This window comes from Nerophis lumbriciformis, linkage group LG03 (assembly GCF_033978685.3).
Source record: "Nerophis lumbriciformis linkage group LG03, RoL_Nlum_v2.1, whole genome shotgun sequence".
NCBI lineage: Eukaryota > Metazoa > Chordata > Actinopteri > Syngnathiformes > Syngnathidae > Nerophis > Nerophis lumbriciformis.
Genome location: NC_084550.2, coordinates 8261838 through 8280992, shown reverse-complemented (window position 1 = coordinate 8280992; position 19155 = coordinate 8261838). Strand labels below are relative to the sequence as shown.

The following is a 19155-nucleotide window of genomic DNA, read 5'->3' as shown; positions in this document are numbered from 1 at the left end:
GGTTCGTGAAGTGCAATACATCCTGTTACAGCAGTAAGGAACAGACTTTCACAATAAAGGTTTCAGCCGTAAACATTACAAAAAGGTTTCCCGTGTAGTTTCAAAATCCAGCAAGTTGAAAGTAACCTTGTTAATGCTGTTTTTAATTTCTCTGTTATTTTACTGCAATAATATAAAAAAAAAAGGGCATCATTGATGCTCACATTAAATACTTCCATCCATCCATCCATCCATCTTATTCCGCTTATCCGAGGTCGGGTCGCGGGGGCAGCAGCCTAAGCAGGGAAGCCCAGACTTCCCTCTCCTCAGCCACTTCGTCCAGCTCTTCCTGTGGGACCCCGAGGCGTTCCCAGGCCAGCCGGGAGACATAGTCTTCCCAACGTGTCCTGGGTCTTCCCCGCGGCCTCCCACCGGTCGGACGTGCCCTAAACACCTCCCTAGGGAGGCGTTCGGGTGGCATCCTGACCAGATGCCCGAACCACCTCATCTGGCTCCTCTCGATGTGGAGGAGCAGCGGCTTTACTTTGAGCTCCTCCCGGATGGCAGAGCTTCTCACCCTATCTCTAAGGGAGAGCCCCGCCACCCGGCGGAGGAAACTCATTTCGGCCGCTTGTACCCGTGATCTTGTCCTTTCGGTCATAACCCAAAGCTCATGACCATAGGTGAGGATGGGAACCTAGATCGACCGGTAAATTGAGAGCTTTGCCTTCCGGCTCAGCTCCTTCTTCACCACAACGGATCGATACAGCGTCCGTATTACTGAAGACGCCGCACCGATCCGCCTGTCGATCTCACGATCCACTCTTCCCTCACTCGTGAACAAGACTCCGAGGTACATAAACTCCTCCACTTGGGGCAAGATCTCCTCACATGGCACATATTTACATCCATTGGCATACTTGCCAACCCTCCCGAATTTTCCGGGAGACTCGCGAAATTCAGCGCCTCTCCCGAAAACCTCCCGGGACAAATATTCTCCCGAAAATCTCCCGGTTTTTAGCCGGAGCTGGCGGCCACGCCCCCTCCAGCTCCATGCAGACCTGAGTGAGGGCAGCCTTTTTTCATGACGGACAACAGGGTGACAAGAACTGGGGCGGCATGGCGTAGTGGGTAGAGCAACCGTGCCAGAAACCTGAGGGTTGAAGGTTCGCTCCCCGCCTCCAAAAAAAAAATCGCTGCCGTTGTGTCCTTGGGCGGGACACTTCACCCTTTGCCCCCGGTGCCACTCACACCGGTGAATTGAATGATAGGTGGTGGTCGGAGGGGCCGTCGGCGCAAATTGCAGCCACACTTCCGTCAGTCTACCCCAGGGCAGCTGTGGCTATGAAAGTAGCTTACCACCACAAGGTGTGAATGATTGATGGGTTCTACATGTAAAGTGACTTTGGGTACTTAGAAAAGCGCTATATAAATCCCAGTTATTATTATTATTATTATTATTAAGAACTAAATCATCCAGACTAGAGATAAATTGTATTATTATGTTTATCTTACCTACAAATAAATATATTTGTTAATTTAAAAAAAAAACTAAATACATTTTTACTATATTTTCCTAAAAACATCAAAATTAATTGTATTTTTATTTGTATTTTTTCTGACTCCTTATTACATCCAGCCATAGAATTATACATTTAAATAAACATGTTTGAAATAATTAATTTTAAATGATCATAATAATTCATTTAAAATGACCATATTTAATTATTAAAATAATTGCTTGTTTATCAACAACTTTAGCATTTTATTCATTACATTTTGAAGCTCTCAGAAGCCAAGTTATGTTATATTAAGATTTATTTATGCAAGTTTGAAGTATCAATTATCTAAACACAGTTTTGTTTGCATATTTTCAGGATGTGTATATATATATATATATATATGTGTGTGTATGGAATGCTTGACTTGGTGAATTCTAGCTGTCAATATACTCCTCCCCTCTTAACCACGCCCCCCACACCCCACCTCCCGAAATCGGAGGTCTCAAGGTTGGCAAGTATGTCCATTGGGTACCAAATGTGTACATTGTCCTCATATGACTGTTGTGGGTCTGTTTTGGGGATAATTGTATTAAACTTGGACAGGTTTTGTTATATTGTTTTAATGCAACTTGTATAGCAGTGGTGTCAAACTCAAGGCCCGGGGGCCAGATATGACCCGCTACATCATTGTATGTGGCCCGCGAAAGCCTGGGAAAAGTATGTGTTAATAAAATACTTTTTTTTTTTTTTTTTACTAAATGCAAATAATTATTTAGATTTTGACAGGAAAAAATGTGTATCTTTTTAACGTTATGTAATCATGCCAAATATGAAATTTTTATAAAGTGTATTCCAAAAATATATTACTAAAGACTGCAAAAACTGAAATCTAAGTAAGATTAAATATCTCAAATAAGGGTGATATTTGCTTATTTTCTGTCTCACTAAGCAGATTTTATGTTATAGAGTGTTTTACTTGTTTTAAGGGTTTTGGTCCTAAATGATCACAGTAAGATATTACAGCTTGTTGCTGAGATTTGATGACCTATATTGAATAAAACATGCTTGAAACTAGAATATCAACTGTTGCAAAGCTGTGTCATCAACACTCACAAGTATAAAACTACTTTTTTAAAGTAATAATTTCTTACTTCAAGCATGAAAAACAAATCATGATGCCGAGCGCATATCATTATGTCAAGATAATGGCACTAGCATTTACTTAATTTAGAATATTTTTCAACATATTGAGCAAAAAGGTCTCTTTTTTTTTTTTTTCTACCAAGAAAAGTGCACTTGTTATTAGTGAGAATATACTTATTTTAAGGTATTTTGGGGTTCATTGAGGTTAGCTCATTTTACTTCTTTTGGAAAGTCTTGACAAGCCGAATTTTCTTGTTCTATTGGCAGATAATTTTGCTTAGTTTGAATAAAATACCCCTCATTTTTGTATTTTTTTTTTTTCATGTTTTTGAACACTGAATTTTTGCAGTGTTGAATATCGACTTGTCACCTTTACGTATGATGCATCTATTAAATTTGTACATTAAAAAAAATCTAATAATAAGCATAGGAAATGGTGTAATAATTTGAGGGGATTACTGGTACACATTTATATCTATCCATCCATCCATCCATCCATTTTCTACCGCTTATTCCCTTCGGGGTCGCGGGGGGCGCTGGAGCCTATCTCAGCTACAATCGGGCGGAAGGCGGTGTACACCCTGGACAAGTCGCCACCTCATCACAGTGCCAACACATACAGACAGACAACATTCACACTCACATTCACACACTAGGGCCAATTTTGTTTATATCAATGCTTTCAAATGTTTTGTTTTTTTTGATGATTAATCACAGGTATTTTAAAAAATGGCTCTATGAAGGCAGCCGTTACTGCGATGTGGCCCTCAATGAAAACGCGTTTGACACCCCTCGTGTATAGAGTAAAATGTTCGCATATATGAGTACATTTATTGAACCTTGAGAACGATTTTAGTCCCAAAACTACACATTTGTGACATTCTGCAATCCTGCCAGGGGTGCACTGCATGGTAAGCCAGTGATTAGTATGTCAGCCTCAAAATCACAACATTTGGGTTTGAATATCCGTGAGAACATCTCTGTGTGTGTGTGTGTGTGTGTGTGTGTGTGTGTGTGTGTGTGTGTGTGTGTGTGTGTGTGTGTGGCGTTTGCACGATCTTCCTGCGATTATGTGGGTTTTTCTGCCGGTACTTCCTCACACATAACCCCTGTAATGCATGTTATGCAATAATAGACTGATTGTAATAACGCTGAAATAATTTAAAACTGTGGTTAGCACACGTGCCTCGCAGAGAGAAGGTCCTGGGTTTGATTCCAAGGCTTGGGGTCATTCTGTGTGGAGTTTGCATGTTCTCCCCGTGACTGCGTGGGTTCCAACCGGGTACTCCGACTTCCTCCCACCTCCAAAGACATGCACCTGGGGATAGGTTGATTGGCAACACTAAATGGTCCCTAGCGTGTGAATGTGAGTTTAAATTGTTGTCTGTCTATCTGTGTTGGCCCTCTGATGAGGTGGCGACTTGTCCAGGGTGTACACCGCCTTCCGCCCGAATGCAACTGGGATAGGCTCCATCCCCCCGCAACCCCGAGAGGTAGGAAATGGATGGATGGATGGATTTTAAACAGTGTCACTCCCAGGCTTGGCTTGAGCTTCAGCAACCAGGGCTGCTTTAAACAGTCTTTTTCTCTCCAGGTTCTCGTTGGCTTTCCTCCGTTTTTCTTGTTTTTTTGTTTCAGACTCTTTCTTCTTCACAAGGATTTGGCTTTGCGCCCCTTTGTGATAAACATCCAGTTTCTCTTGCATGATCTCCCGGGCTCGCTTTCGATTGATATCCACTGATCTGGTTTGATGGCACTGCGAGGGGGGGAAATGGCATATATTATTTCATCAGATATTTCAACAAAGACACTAATGTACTGGATTAGAGATGTCTGATAATACCGGACTGCCGATATTATCGGCCGATAAATGCCTTTAAATGTAGTATCGGAAATTATCGGTATCGGTTTCAAAAAGTAAAATTCATAACTTTTTAAAACGCCGCTATACGGAGTGGTACACGGACGTAGGGAGAAGTACAGAGCAGTTGCGTCTCCCAGTAATACTTGCCAACCCTCTCCATTTTCCCGGGAGACTCCCGAATTTCAATGCCCCTCCCGACCATTCTCCCGATTTCCACCCGGACAACAATATTGGGGGTGTGCCTTAATAGCACTGCATTTGCGTGCCGGCTTAATCACATAATATCTACGACTTTTCACACACATAAATGAATGCCGTATAAACAACTTGAACACTGTTACAAATATGCGCCACACTGTGAACCCACACCAAACAAGAATGACAAAACACATTTCGGGAGAACATCCGCACCATAACACAACATAAACACAACAGAACAAATACCCAGAAGCCCTTGCAGCACTCACTCTTCCGGGATGCTACAATATACACCCCCCGCCCACCTCAACCTCCTCATGCTCTCTCAGGGAGAGCATGTCCCAAATTCCAAGCTGCTGTTTTGAGGCATGTTAAAAAAAAAAAAAAGCACTTTGTGACTTCAATAATAAATATGGCAGTGCCATGTTGGCATTTTTTTTCCATAAGTTGAGTTGATTTATTTTGGAAAACTTTGTTACATTGTTTAATGCATCCAGCGGGGCATCACAACAAAATTAGGCATAATAATGTGTTAATTCCACGACTGTATATATCGATATCTGTTGATATCAGAATCGGTAATTAAGAGTTGGACAATATCGGATATCAGCAAAAAAGCCATTTCCTTTTTTTTTTCTTTTTTTTTTTTTAATAGATAAGATAAATAAATATTTTCTTGGATAAAAAGGGAAGTACCCGTATTTTCCGCACCATAAGCCGCCCTGGGTTATAAGCCGCGCCTTCAATGAACGGCATATTTCAAAACTTTGTCCACCTATAAGCCGCCCCGTGTTATAAGCCGCATTTAACTGCGCTAAAGGAATGTCAAAAAAACAGTCAGATAGGTCAGTCAAACTTTAATAATATATTAAAAACCAGCGTGATGTGGGCGCGCATGGAGTCGTATATCAACATGGACAGAGCTGCGTGAAAAAAGCCACCCGGCCTCTTCGCGTAAACTTCCCTTAACCACTCGCTCATCTTTTCTTCATCCATCCATCCCTTCGAGTTAGCTTTTATGATGACGCCGGCTGGAAAGGTCTCTTTTGGCAAGGTCTTTTGAATATCACCATGGGTGGAAGTTTCTGGCCATTAGCATGGCAAGCTAGAACCACAGTGAAGGATGACTTCTCATTCCCTGTGGTGCGAATATTCACCGTACGTGCTACCGTTGTATCCACAGTGCGGTTCACAGGAATATCAAAAGTCAGTGGAACCTCGTCCATGTTGATAATGTTCTCTGGCCGGATCTTTTTTTCAGCTATCTTGTTTTTACAATATGCACGGAAAGTAGCCAGCTTTTCTTGAAAGTCTTTAGGCAGTTGCTGTGAAATAGTAGTCCGTGTGCGGATGGAGAGATTGCGTCTTTTCATGAACCGGAAACCTGTCGCTTAGTAGGAGCCATTTTGTGGTCTTTACAGATGTAAACACACAAAGGAAATGAAACGTAATATCCGCGCCCTTCTTCTTCTTCTACGGGGGCGGGTGGTTGCTTACAGTAGAAGAAGAAGCGCTTCCTCTTCTATGGGGGCGGGTGCTTACCTTGGCGGTTGCTTGCCGTAGAAGAAGAAGCGCTTCCGCTTCTACGGGAAAAAAAGATGGCGGCTGTTTACCGTAGTTGCGAGACCTAAACTTTATGAAAATGAATCTTAATATTAATCCATATATAAAGCGCACCGGGTTATAAGCCGCACTGTCAGCTTTTGAGTAAATTTGTGGTTTTTAGGTGCGGCTAATGGTGCGGAAAATACGGTAAAACAATATAAAAATAATTACATAAGGGAGAAAAAAAAAAAAAAAAGGAATTAAATGAAAATGTTAGTGGACCAGCAGCACAAACAATCAAGTGTGTTTCAGGGACTGTGTTGTGTCCCTTGCAGAAGTGTTGTCCATGTTGTGGGAACCAGAATATTGATGGCAGAAAGAAACAACCCCTTTTGTGTGAGTGGGTGTGTATGAGTGTGAATGGGGGAGGGAGGTTTTTTTTTTCCGGGTTGATGCACTAGTTGAAAGTGTATCGTGTGTTTTTTTCTATGTTGATTTAATTTAAAAAAATTAAAAAAATAAAAAAATAAAAAAAAGAGCCATTATCGGACATCTCTATCGCTAATACTTGGTTAATATGCAGGACATGACATGTAAGTGGGGTATTGTTGGCAGTTTTCGGATGTTCATTCAGAGACCTTTATAGGCGGAAGAGATGACTCCCATAAGCTGCATTGTTAGCCGTTTAGTACAAGCAGTACATTACGATTTAGAATACACAAAAAAAAGAGAAAGATGTGTGTTTTTGTCTCACATGGCGGGTGCATGTGAATGTGAAATTCCAAAAAAGTGCAATTCCCCTTAAAAACTTTGAATGTCGGTTTTGATTATTTTTCAATTAATCGCTCAGCCTTATTATTTGGTATATAAACTATTAGAAAACATTGAGTTGAGTTTGAGTTTATTTCATGGCAGTGCCACGTTGGCATTTTTTTCCCCCCCATAACTTGAGTTGATTTATTTTGGAAAACTTTGTTACATTGTTTAATGCATCCAGCGGGGCATCACAACAAAATTAGGCATAATAATGTGTTAATTCCACCACTGTATATATCGGTATCGGTTGATATCGGAATCGGTAATTAAGAGTTGGACAATATCGGATATCGGCAAAAAAGCCATTATCGGACATCTTTATACTGGATACATTAGTGTATTGACAATAGTTGTGTTGGAACATCTGAATTGTGTCTCTGTGAGGTACTGTTTACTTTTTAAAGGCCGAATCGTCGCTCCAGCTTTTGTATTGGATCTCATTGGATTGTGCATGTGTGGCATTAAGTTGTCTAAATTAAATTAGGGTGCAGCATTTAGTGTGGTCACAAACATCATGTGGTGTTAAATGAAGACTTAGGGAAACGTAAAAAAAACACACTGGAACACTACACTGCAAAAAGTCAGTGTTCAAAAACAAGAAAAAAACAAACAAAAATGAGGGGTATTTTATTTGAACTAGGCAAAATTATCTGCCAATAGAACAAGAAAATTTGGCTTGTCAAGACTTTCCAAAACAAGTAAAATTAAAGCTGCAAGCAGCATTGGTCGGGCCCGCGTATTTGGCAGGTGCTAGTCCAAAGTGTCCAAATACTTTTGTCAAGTTTTAGTCCCAAGTGTCCCAATACTTTTGTCCAGTGTACGGTAAGTGTCCCAATACTTGTGTCCAGTGGTAGTCCTAAGTGTCCCAATACTTTTGTTCAGTGGTATTCCTAAGTGTACCAATATTTTTTTCCAGTGTAAGTGTCCCAATACTTTTGTTCAGTTTTCCTCATAAGTGTCCCAATACTTTTGTCTACTTTTAGTCCGAATTGTCCCAATACTTTTGTTTAGTGTACCTACCTTGTCTGCATTGTGTGGGCACGCTGGTGCTTCCTGCTTGTAAGCAGCATTCTTGAAAAAACAGCAGCATCAGCGTAGCGGCTCTTTGAAGTGTCATAAAATCAAAACCGGAGCCGGTATCAAAACTCTTTCACTAACTTTCAATTAGAAGGGTTCAATCTCTCTCCTGTGTTAGTTTGAAGCCGAAACGTCAAACACGCTCAGAGGAGATAATGTTTGAAAAAAGGTGACCGGTTTTTACAAAAATGTTGTGTTGAAGGGGGAATAGCAAACTTCCTGTAGATTTTTGCTGGGGGTTGTCAATTTATGAAATGTAGGTCTAAGTGAGACCTACGGAGAGGTTTTTGTTTCATGTCTCTCCGACCTTCCCGGTGGGAGTTACAGGCAGTTTTGTCATTTTTTTCTTCCGAGAAGCAGTTTTTTCTCCGTTTTATTAAAAAATTGCTCAAGAGCGCAATTTTTAAATTTGGGGTTAGGTTTTTTTATTAGATCGCAATATTTGCCAGTCCTGATGTGTGTGTTCAGTTTGGTGAGTTTTGAAGCATGTTAAGGGGGTGAAATTACAGCTCAGAGGCAAAAGTGACTGTTTTTAGTACTTTTTTGTCTTGAAGGGGGAATTGCCAACTTCCTGTTGATTTTTGCCCGAGGATATACAATTATGAAAGGTAAGTGTAAGTCAGACCTACATAGAGGTTTTTGTTTCATGTCTCTCCGACCTTCCTAGTGGGAGTTACAGGCAGTCTAGTTTTTGTATTTCCTAGGGGGCGCTTTTTCATCAAAAGGCAATTTTCGCAGGTCCTGACGTGTGCGTCAAATATGGTGAGTTTTGAAGCATGTTAAGTGGGTCAAATTGCAGCTCAAAGAGGCGGCCGATATAATAATAATAAAACCTTACAAATTCAATAGGTCCTTATGTCCCATTGCATAAGGACTCCCACAGGGAGTCCTTATGCAATGGGCCATGCGGGCCCTAATTAGCTAACCTCAATGAACCCAAAAATACCTTAAAATAAGTATATTCTCACTTATAACAAGTGCACTTTTCTTGGTAGAAAAAAAAGAGACCTTTTTGCTCAATATGTTGAAAAATGTTCTTAAATGAAGTAAATGCTAGTGCCATTATCTTGACATAATGATATGCGCTCGGCATTACATTTCTTGAAACCAACAAACTTATACTAAAAACTAATTTATTGTTCTTAATGGAAAGGCAACAAGGCAACCGCTTGTTACTCTCGGGGTCTCCTAGCCGCTCAGGCAAATCATATTGTCTAAAAATGCATTTTTCCATCGATAACATGACATCATCGCGCCAAGTGCGTACTCTTTCAGTCAATTAGTGCGCATATATACAGCCCGGCCCCTGGCCAAAAAATGTTTAATTGTAATTTTGAAGAATTTATCTGAATGTGCATGAACTATTTCTGTTCAAAATTGTTAGACATGTCACATGTTAAATGTTTAAATATTAACTGTCAGTTTACTGTACTGTGCCAACTGTACTACTATATGAGTACCTATTTAGGGACCGAGTCCCTTTGGGACAAAGGACCCTATTGAATTTCTAGCGTTTTATTATTACACCGCCGCCTCTTTGAGCTGTAATTTGACCACCTTAACATGCTTCAAAACTCACCAAATTGGACACACATATCAGGACTGGTGAAAATTGCAATCTAATAAAAAAACTAAACCCCAAAACTCAAAATTATGCTCTAGCGCCCCCTAGGAAGAAAACACAGACAAAACTGCCTGTAACTCCTAGTAGGAATGTCGTAGAGACATGAAACAAAAACCTCTATGTAGGTCTCACTTAGACCTATATTTCATACACTGACAACCCCCACTGACAACCAAGTTTGCAATTCCATCCATCCATTTTCTACCGCTTATTCCCTTCGGGGTCGCGGGGGGCGCTGGAGCCTATCTCAGCTACAATCGAGCGGAAGGCGGGGTACACCCTGGACAAGTCGCCACCTCATCGCAGGGCCAACACAGATAGACAGACAACATTCACACTCACATTCACACACTAGGGCCAATTTAGTGTTGCCAATCAACCTATCCCCAGGTGCATGTTTTTGGAGTTGGGAGGAAGCCGGAGTACCCGGAGGGAACCCACGCAGTCACGGGGAGAACATGCAAACTCCACACAGAAAGATCCCGAGCCTGGGATTGAACCCCAGACTACTCAGCACCTTCGTATTGTGAGGCAGACGCACTAACCCCTCTTCCACCGTGCTGCCCAAGTTTGCAATTCCCCCTTCAAAAACAAAAGTTGTGTAAAAACAGTCACCTTTTTTCAAACATTATCTCCTCTGAGCGCGTTTGTCGTGTCGGCTTCAAATTAGCACAGGAGAGAGATTGAACCCTTCTGATTAAAAGTTGATGAAAGAGGTTTAATTACTGCTCCGGTTTGGATTTTATGAGCCCTCAAAGTCGGTCCCGTCCATCGCTGCTTGCAGCTTTAATTAGGGCCCGCATGGCCCATTGTAAAAGGAATCCCAAAGGGAGTCCTTTTACAATGGGACAGAGGACCCTATTGTTTTTCGATCGTTTATTAGGGCCCGCAATGGCCCATTGCAAAAGGACTCCCGAAGGGAGTCCTTATGCAATGGGACATAAGGACCTATTGTTATTCTAAGGTTTTATTATTCTTTCTTTCTTCTTCCGCCGCCTCTTTGAGCACTAATTTGACCCACTTAACATGCTTCAAAACTCACCATATTTGACCCACACATCAGTAATATACGGCAAAACGTTTTATCAAAAAACCAAGCCTCAAAACTCAAAATTGCGCTCTAGCGCCCCCTACGAAAAAAATAACTAGACTGCCTGTAACTCCCACTAGGAAGGTCGGAGAGACATGAAACAAAAACCTTTATGTAGGTGTGACTTAGACCTAGATTTCATAATGGCATATTCTCGGGCAAAAATCAACAGGAAGTTGGCAATTCCCCCCGCAAGACAAAAAAGTACTAAAAACAGTAACTTTTGCCTCTTTGAGCTGTATTTCGACCCCCTTAACATGCTTCAAAACTCACCAAACTGTACGCACACATCAGGACTGGCAAACATTGCAATCTAAAAAAAAACCTAACCCCAAATCTCAAAATTGCGCTCTACTGCAATTTTTTACTAAGACGCAAAAAAAACTGCTCCTCGGAAGAAAAAAATGACAAAACTGCCTGTAACTCCCACTGGGAAGGTCAGAGAGACATGAAACAAAAACCTCTATGTAGGTCTCACTTAGACCTACATTTCATAAATTGACAACCCCCAGCGAAAATCAACAGGAAGTTTGCTATTCCCCCTTCAAAATTTTTTTTTTGTAAAAACCGGTCACCTTCCTTCAAAATCTATCTCCTCTGAGCGCGTTTGTCGTTTCGGCTTCAAACTAACACAGGATAGAGATTGAACCCTTGTGTATAAAACTACAGAAGCGCATTTTTCTAACTGCTCCGGTTTTGATTTTATGAGCCTTCAAACAACCACTGCGCTGATGCTGCTGTTTTTTTAAGATGGCTGCTTAAAAGCAGGAAGCACCAGCGTGCCCACACAATGCAGACAAGGTAGGTACACTAGACAAAAGTATTGGGACTAACACTGGACAAAAGTATTGGGACACTTAGGACTAGCACCTGCCAAATACGCGGGCCCGACCAATGCTGCTTGCAGCTTTAATTTCTATTGTTTCATTGAAAATAAAACAGCAAAGTCCATTTGGCTGTCATCTGTTTTAATTATGAGACACAATTGTGTCAAAGTCATGATTTTTTTTTTTTTCGTGCTTGAAATAAGAAATTGTTACTTTAAAAAAGTAGTTTTATACTTGTGAGTGTTGATGACACAGCTTTGCAACAGTTGATATTCTAGTTTCAAGCATGTTTTACTCAATATAGGTCATCAAATCTCAGCAACAAGCTGTAATATCTTACTGAGATCATTGAGGACCAAAACCCTTAAAACAAGTAAAACTAACATAAAATCTGCTTAGTGAGAAGAATTTTCTTATCAGACAGGAAATAAGCAAATATCACCCTTATTTGAGATACTTAATCTTACTTAGATTTCAGTTTTTGCAGTGTAGTGTTGTTAAGAAGTATGACGAACCTTAACCACAAGTCCAGAAGGGATGTGTTTGAGCACCACGCAGTTGTTGGTTGTGTTAGTGGCCTGACCACCGGGTCCAGACCCTCTGACAAACTGCTCCTCCAGCTGACTTTCATCCAGGACGGGCAGGTCTATCAGGTCCTTCTTGCCGGCCACCAGCACCCATGTGAGGCCGGCTGGAGGCGAGGAGGGCAGCCCTACACGACCCTTCCGCCACATGGCGCGACTCCGTAAACTGTTGTACACGTAACATAAAAACGGGGAAAGTCGCGACATATTTTAAGTAAGTCTGTTAAATAATGTTAAATATGTTCAAGTCCATACGAGCTAAAACATCGCTTTTAACTGTCCTTGGAAATAACCTATTTACGGTAAGTTAACCGTGTTTACATCCGCAATATGTTCTTCTTCGTTGACAAAACACCACAGTATTTGTATAGAGGCACTGTCGCCCCCTGTGTTAACTAGACGAACTGCATTATATGTTGACTCGAGCAGTGTTTTTCAACCACTGTGCCGCGGCACACTAGTGTTTTTGATTGATTGATTGAGACTTTTATTAGTAGATTGTACAGTACAGTACATATTCCGTACATTTGACCACTAAATGGTAACACCCTCCCCCTTCCACATCCCCGGATTGTAAATAACCAAATGTAAATAATCAAATGTATTTCTAATGTATATACTTGTTCTTATGCTATCTGAACTCACTATGTTCTCTGCTCGCTGTACATATCCTACCAAGTCAGACCTACACTGTTTCAATGTCCATTTCTCTGATGATATTATTGTTGATGACTGAAGTGCTGATATCAACTATAAACCCTCCTCATGGACTGTATGGACTATGGACTGGACTCTCACTATTATGTTAGATCCACTATGGACTGGACTCTCACTATTATGTTAGATCCACTATGGACTGGACTTTCACTATTATGTTAGATCCACTATGGACTGGACTCTCACTATTATGTTAGATCCACTATGGACTGGACTCTCACTATTATGTTAGATCCACTATGGACTGGACTTTCACTATTATGTTAGATCCACTATGGACTGGACTCTCACTATTATGTTAGATCCACTATGGACTGGACTCTCACTATTATGTTAGATCCACTATGGACTGGACTCTCATTAGATCCACTATGGACTGGACTCTCACTATTATGTTAGATCCACTATGGACTGGACTCTCACTATTATGTTAGATCCACTATGGACTGGACTCTCACTATTATGTTAGATCCACTATGGACTGGACTCTCACTATTATGTTAGATCCACTATGGACTGGACTCTCACTATTATGTTAAATCCACTATGGACTGGACTTACACTATTATGTTAGATCCACTATGGACTGGACTGTCACTATTATGTTACATCCACTATGGACTGGACTTTCACTATTATTTTAGATCCACTATGGACTGGACTCTTACTATTATGTTGGATCCACTATGGACTGGACTCTCACTATTATGTTAGATCCACTATGGACTGGACTCTCACTATTATGTTAGATCCACTATGGACTGGACTCTCACTATTATGTTAGATCCACTATGGACTGGACTCTCACTATTATGTTAGATCCACTATGGACTGGACTCTCATTAGATCCACTATGGACTGGACTCCCACTATTATGTTAGATCCACTATGGACTGGACTCTCACACTATTATGTTAGATCCACTATGGACTGGACTCTCACAATATTATGTTAGATCCACTATGGACTGGACTCTCACTATTATGTTAGATCCACTATGGACTGGACTCTCATTAGATCCACTATGGACTGGACTCTCACTATTATGTTAGATCCACTATGGACTGGACTCTCATTAGATCCACTTTGGACTGGACTCTCACTATTATGTTAGATCCACTATGGACTGGACTCTCACTATTATGTTAGTTCCACTATGGACTGGACTCTCACTATTATGTTAGATCCACTATGAACTGGACTCTTACTATTATGTTAGATCCACTCTGGACTGGACTCTCACAATATTATGCTAGACCCACTATGGACTGGACTCTCACACTATTCTGTTAGATCCACTATGGACTGGACTCTCACACTATTATGTCAGACCCACTCGACATCCATTGCTTTCGGTCTCCCCTGGGGAGGGGGGGAGGGGGTTACCCACATATGCGGTGCTCTCCAAGGTTTCTCATAGTCATTCACATCGACGTCCCACTGGGGTGAGTTTTCCTTGCCCTTATGTGGGCTCTGTACCGAGGATGTCATTGTGGCTTGTGATTTAGGGCTATATAAATAAACATTGATTGATTGATAATTATCATTTGAAGTACAAACATACATTTTACCTTTACTTGAAGGTATTGTTAAACCAAAAAATCTCAGCAAAGTAATGCGTAGTATTCCTTTTACGTGATTATAAGATTACTGCCAGAACTGCTGTAATCAGCAAGTTGTCGACCTAGTCATGTAATGTACGTGTTTTACCAGTAGAGGGTGACCTTCTGCTTCCGTTGACCAATGATGTCAAGTTGGGAGAAGTAAGCAGGGTACCGGAAGTTGTGCACCTATTATGGCGCCATAAAGGAGGAAAGGCTCGGATTAGAGCAGGGGTCGGCAACCCAAAATGTTGAAAGAGCCATATTGGACCAAAAATACAAAACAAATCTGTCTGGAGCCTGAAAAATTAAAAGCCATATTACATACAGATAGTGTGTCATGAGATATACATTTAATTAAGAGGACTTAAAGGAAACTAAATGACCTCAAATATAGCTACAAATGAGGCATAATGATGCAATATGTACATATATTTAGTCTAAATAGCATGTTAGCATCGATTAGCTTGCAGTCATGCAGTGACTAAATATGTCTGATTAGCACTCCACACAAGTCAATAACATCAACAAAACTCACCTTTGTGCGTTCACGCACAACATTAAAGGGGAACATTATCACCAGACCTATGTAAGCGTCAATATATTCCTTGATGTTGCAGAAAAAAGACCATATATTTTTTTAACCGATTTCCGAACTCTAAATGGGGGAATTTTGGCGAATTAAACGCCTTTCTATTATTCGCTCTCGTAGGGAAGCAATCCGCCATTTTCTCAAACACATTACAAACACCGAGTCAAATCAGCTCTGTTATTTTCCGTTTTTTCGACTGTTTTCCGTACCTTGGAGACATCATGCCTCGTCGGTGTGTTGTCGGAGGGTGTAACAACACGAACAGGGACGGATTCAAGTTGCACCAGTGGCCCAAAGATGCGAAAGTGGCAAGAAATTGGACGTTTGTTCCGCACACTTTACCGACGAAAGCTATGCTACGACAGAGATGGCAAGAATGTGTGGATATCCTGCGACACTCAAAGCAGATGCATTTCCAACGATAAAGTCAAAGAAATCTGCCGCCAGACCCCCATTGAATCTGCCGGAGTGTGTGAGCAATTCAGGGACAAAGGACCTCGGTAGCACGGCAAGCAATGGCGGCAGTTTGTTCCCGCAGACGAGCGAGCTAAACCCCCTGGATGTCTTGGCTCACACCGTCCCTTATGCCACCGAAGATGATCAAGAGAAGAATATCGACCCTAGCTTCCCTGGCCTGCTGACATCAACTCCAAAACTGGACAGATCAGCTTTCAGGAAAAGAGCGCGGATGAGGGTATGTCTACAGAATATATTAATTGATGAAAATTGGGCTGTCTGCACTCTCAAAGTGCATGTTGTTGCCAAATGTATTTCATATGTTGTAAACCTAGTTCATAGTTGTTAGTTTCCTTTAATGCCAAACAAACACATACCAATCGTTGGTTAGAAGGCGATCGCCGAATTCGTCCTCGCTTTCTCCCGTGTCGCTGGCTGTCGTGTCGTTTTCGTCGGTTTCGCTTGCATACGGTTCAAACCGATATGGCTCAATAGCTTCAATTTGGTTTTCGCTACCTGCCTCCACACTACAACCATCCGTTTCAATACATGCGTAATCTGTTGAATCGCTTAAACCGCTGAAATCCGAGTCTGAATCCGAGCTAATGTCGCTATACCTTGCTGTTCTATGCGCCATGTTTGTTTGTGTTGGCATCACTATGTGACGTCACAGGAAAATGGACGGGTGTATATAACGATGGTTAAAATCAGGCACTTTGAAGCTTTTTTTAGGGGTATTGCGTGATGGGTAAAATTTTGAAAAAAAATTTGAAAAATAGAATAAGCCACTGGGAACTGATTTTTAATGGTTTTAACCCTTCTGAAATTGTGATAATGTTCCCCTTTAAAAGTTTGGTGGACAAAATGAGACGGAAAAAGAAGTGGCATAAAACACGTCCTGGAAAGTCGGAGCAAGTTATACATGTAAACAAACTACGGTGAGTTCAAGGACCGCCCAAATTAGTAGGACAAAACGGCGCTCGCCAAATACTCGAATCAGTGAAGCATGTTTAATATAAACAGTAGGGCTGCGAATCTTTGGGTGTCCCACGATTCGATTCAATATCGATTCTTGGGGTCACGATTCGATTCAAAATGGATTTTTTTCGATTCAACGCGATTCTCGATTCAAAAACGATATTTTCCCGATTCAAAAGGATTCTCTATTCATTCAATACATAGGATTTCAGCAGGATCCACCCCAGTCTGCTGACATGCAAGCAGAGTAGTAGATTTTTTGTAAAAAAACTTTTATAATTGTAAAGGACAATGTTTTATCAACTGATTGCAATAATGTAAATTTGTTTTAACTGTTAAATGAACCAAAAATATGACTTATTTTATCTTTGTGAAAGGATTGGACACAGTGTGTTGTCAAGCTTATGAGATGCGATGAAAGTGTAAGCCACGGTGACACTATTCTTTTTAATTTATTTATTTATTTAAAAAAATAAATAAATGTCTAATGATAATGTCAATGAGGGATTTTTAATCACTGCTATGTTATGTCATATGTTGACTAATATTGATACTGTTGTTGATAATATTCATTTTTGTTTCACTACTTTTGGTTTGTTCTGTGTGGTGTTTGTGTCTCCTCTCAATTGCTCTGTTTATTGCAGTTCTGAGTGTTGCTGGGTCGGGTTTGGTTTTGGAATTGGATTGCATTGTTATGGTATTGCTGTGTATTGTTTTGTTGGATTGATTAATAATATAAAAACAAAAACAAAACAACAACAAAAAAAACGATTTTTGAAATATGAGAATCGATACTGAATCGTACAAGGTGAGAATGGCGATTTGAATTTGAATCGATTTTTTTTCCCACACCCCTAATAAACAGTGTGCTTTATAACAATTAGGGAGGTTTGTGTCATGTTTGTCCTCCTACAGAAACCATATTACATACTTGCCAACCCTCCCGGATTTTCCGGGAGACTCCCGAAATTCAGCGCCTCTCCCGAAAACCTCCCGGGACAAATATTCTCCCGAAAATCTCCCGGTTTTTAGCCGGAGCTGGAGGCCACGCCCCCTCCAGGACAAGAACTAAAATCATCCAGACTAGAGATAAATTGTATTACTATGTTTATTTTACCTACAAAAAAATATATTTGTTAATTTAAAAAAAAAAAACTAAATACATTTTGCTATATTTAGCTAAAAACATCAAAATTAATTGTATTTTTATTTGTATTTTTTCTGACTCCTTATTACATCCAGCCATAGAATCAGGCCCGGCCCTAACCAATCTGGCGCCCTAGGCAAGATTTTAGGTGGCGCCCCCCCACATCAGCAGTGAAGTGTATATACTCACAAGAAACCGAATAGCTTTGTCTTTGACCTTTTTTTTACTTAAAGAAAGCAAATTAACAATCAGAATAGTTAACAAGATAAAAAGAATATGAATAAATAAATGAATGCAAAAAATAAAAAATGAATATATGAAATACAATATTTTTTACATACATATTGCTTAATTTACATTAATGATGTGCACTTTAACAACTAGGCTTACAACTATACCTAATATATAAAGGGGTGGAAAAGTGACTATTACCTGCAGGGCAAACATTAGCTAACCAGAAGGCAATAACAATGTAAACAAAAAACACCTGCTTAAAAGATCTAATACAAATGTCCCTGAGGAATGTAAGGTGGGAGTACTGTAATTACCTAACGTTACATTATTATTTTCCATAACAATTTAGCCCCCTCCACAATATTAACCCGACGTTAAAACAGAACTACCTATTTATTCATTAGCAATTGCCGAATCATGTAACATTAGCTTAATGCTAAAAAAGCCAGGTTACTATCACATTCTGTAACAGACAAATAATTTCATGTAGGCTAACGTTACCTACCTGCTACCTCTGTCTTTTCTCGTTTCTCCTCCTCTTCTTTTCTCTTTTTTCTTCCCTGGGCACCTGACAGTTTTGGCCGTTTTGACATCTTGTGTTGATTTTTTGATGTGGTGACGTCCAAAAAGAGTCATGATACGGGAAGGGAGGGGGCGGGGGGGCGTAATGTTGTAACAAATAATATTTCTATTATATAGGCTTTACTTTGCATTTTAATTAACGTGGGATTATTTTTTGTATTTAGAAATAATAGTACCAACTTTTTTTTTTTTTTCTCCAACATTTGTGGCACTGGCGTGGCGCCCCCTGATGGGCGGCGCCCTTAGCATTTGCCTATACGGCCTATGCCACGGGCCGGCCCTGCATAGAATTATACATTTAAATAAACATGTTTGAAATAATTAATTTTAAATGATCATAATAATTAATTTAAAATGACCATATCTAATTATTAAAATAATTGCTTGTTTATCAACAACTTTAGCATTTTATTCATTACATTTTGAAGCTCTCAGAAGCCAAGTTATGTTATATTAAGATTTATTTATGCAAGTTTGAAGTATCAATTATCTAAACACAGTTTTGTTTGCATATTTTCAGGATGTAGATATATATATATATATATATATATATATATATATATATATATATATATATATATATATATAAACCAACAAAG

At 40.2% G+C, this 19155-nt stretch overlaps 1 protein-coding gene across 1 annotated transcript; it reads right to left on the bottom strand.

Moving 5' to 3' along the window:
• Positions 1-3348: 3348 nt before the first annotated feature.
• On the bottom strand, positions 3349-18499 carry mtrfr (mitochondrial translation release factor in rescue). Its single transcript, XM_061932913.2, has 3 exons — positions 18480-18499; positions 12181-12415; positions 3349-4380 (listed from the first exon to the last, which is right to left on the bottom strand). Exons 2-3 carry the CDS (start codon positions 12397-12399, stop codon positions 4144-4146), a joined length of 456 nt encoding a protein of 151 aa, XP_061788897.1. The 5' UTR covers positions 12400-12415; positions 18480-18499; the 3' UTR covers positions 3349-4143.
• Between the last annotated feature and the right edge of the window lie 656 nt (positions 18500-19155).

Excerpts from the sequence above, each read along its gene's own strand:
- mtrfr (XM_061932913.2), bottom strand. The coding sequence starts at position 12,399 with ATGTGGCGGAAGGGTCGTGTAGGGCTGCCCTCCTCGCCTCCAGCCGGC. Across the intron at positions 4,381-12,180 it reads CTTCTGGACTTGTGGTTAAG|TGCCATCAAACCAGATCAGT; the intron begins GTTCGTCATACT and ends CCCCCCTCGCAG.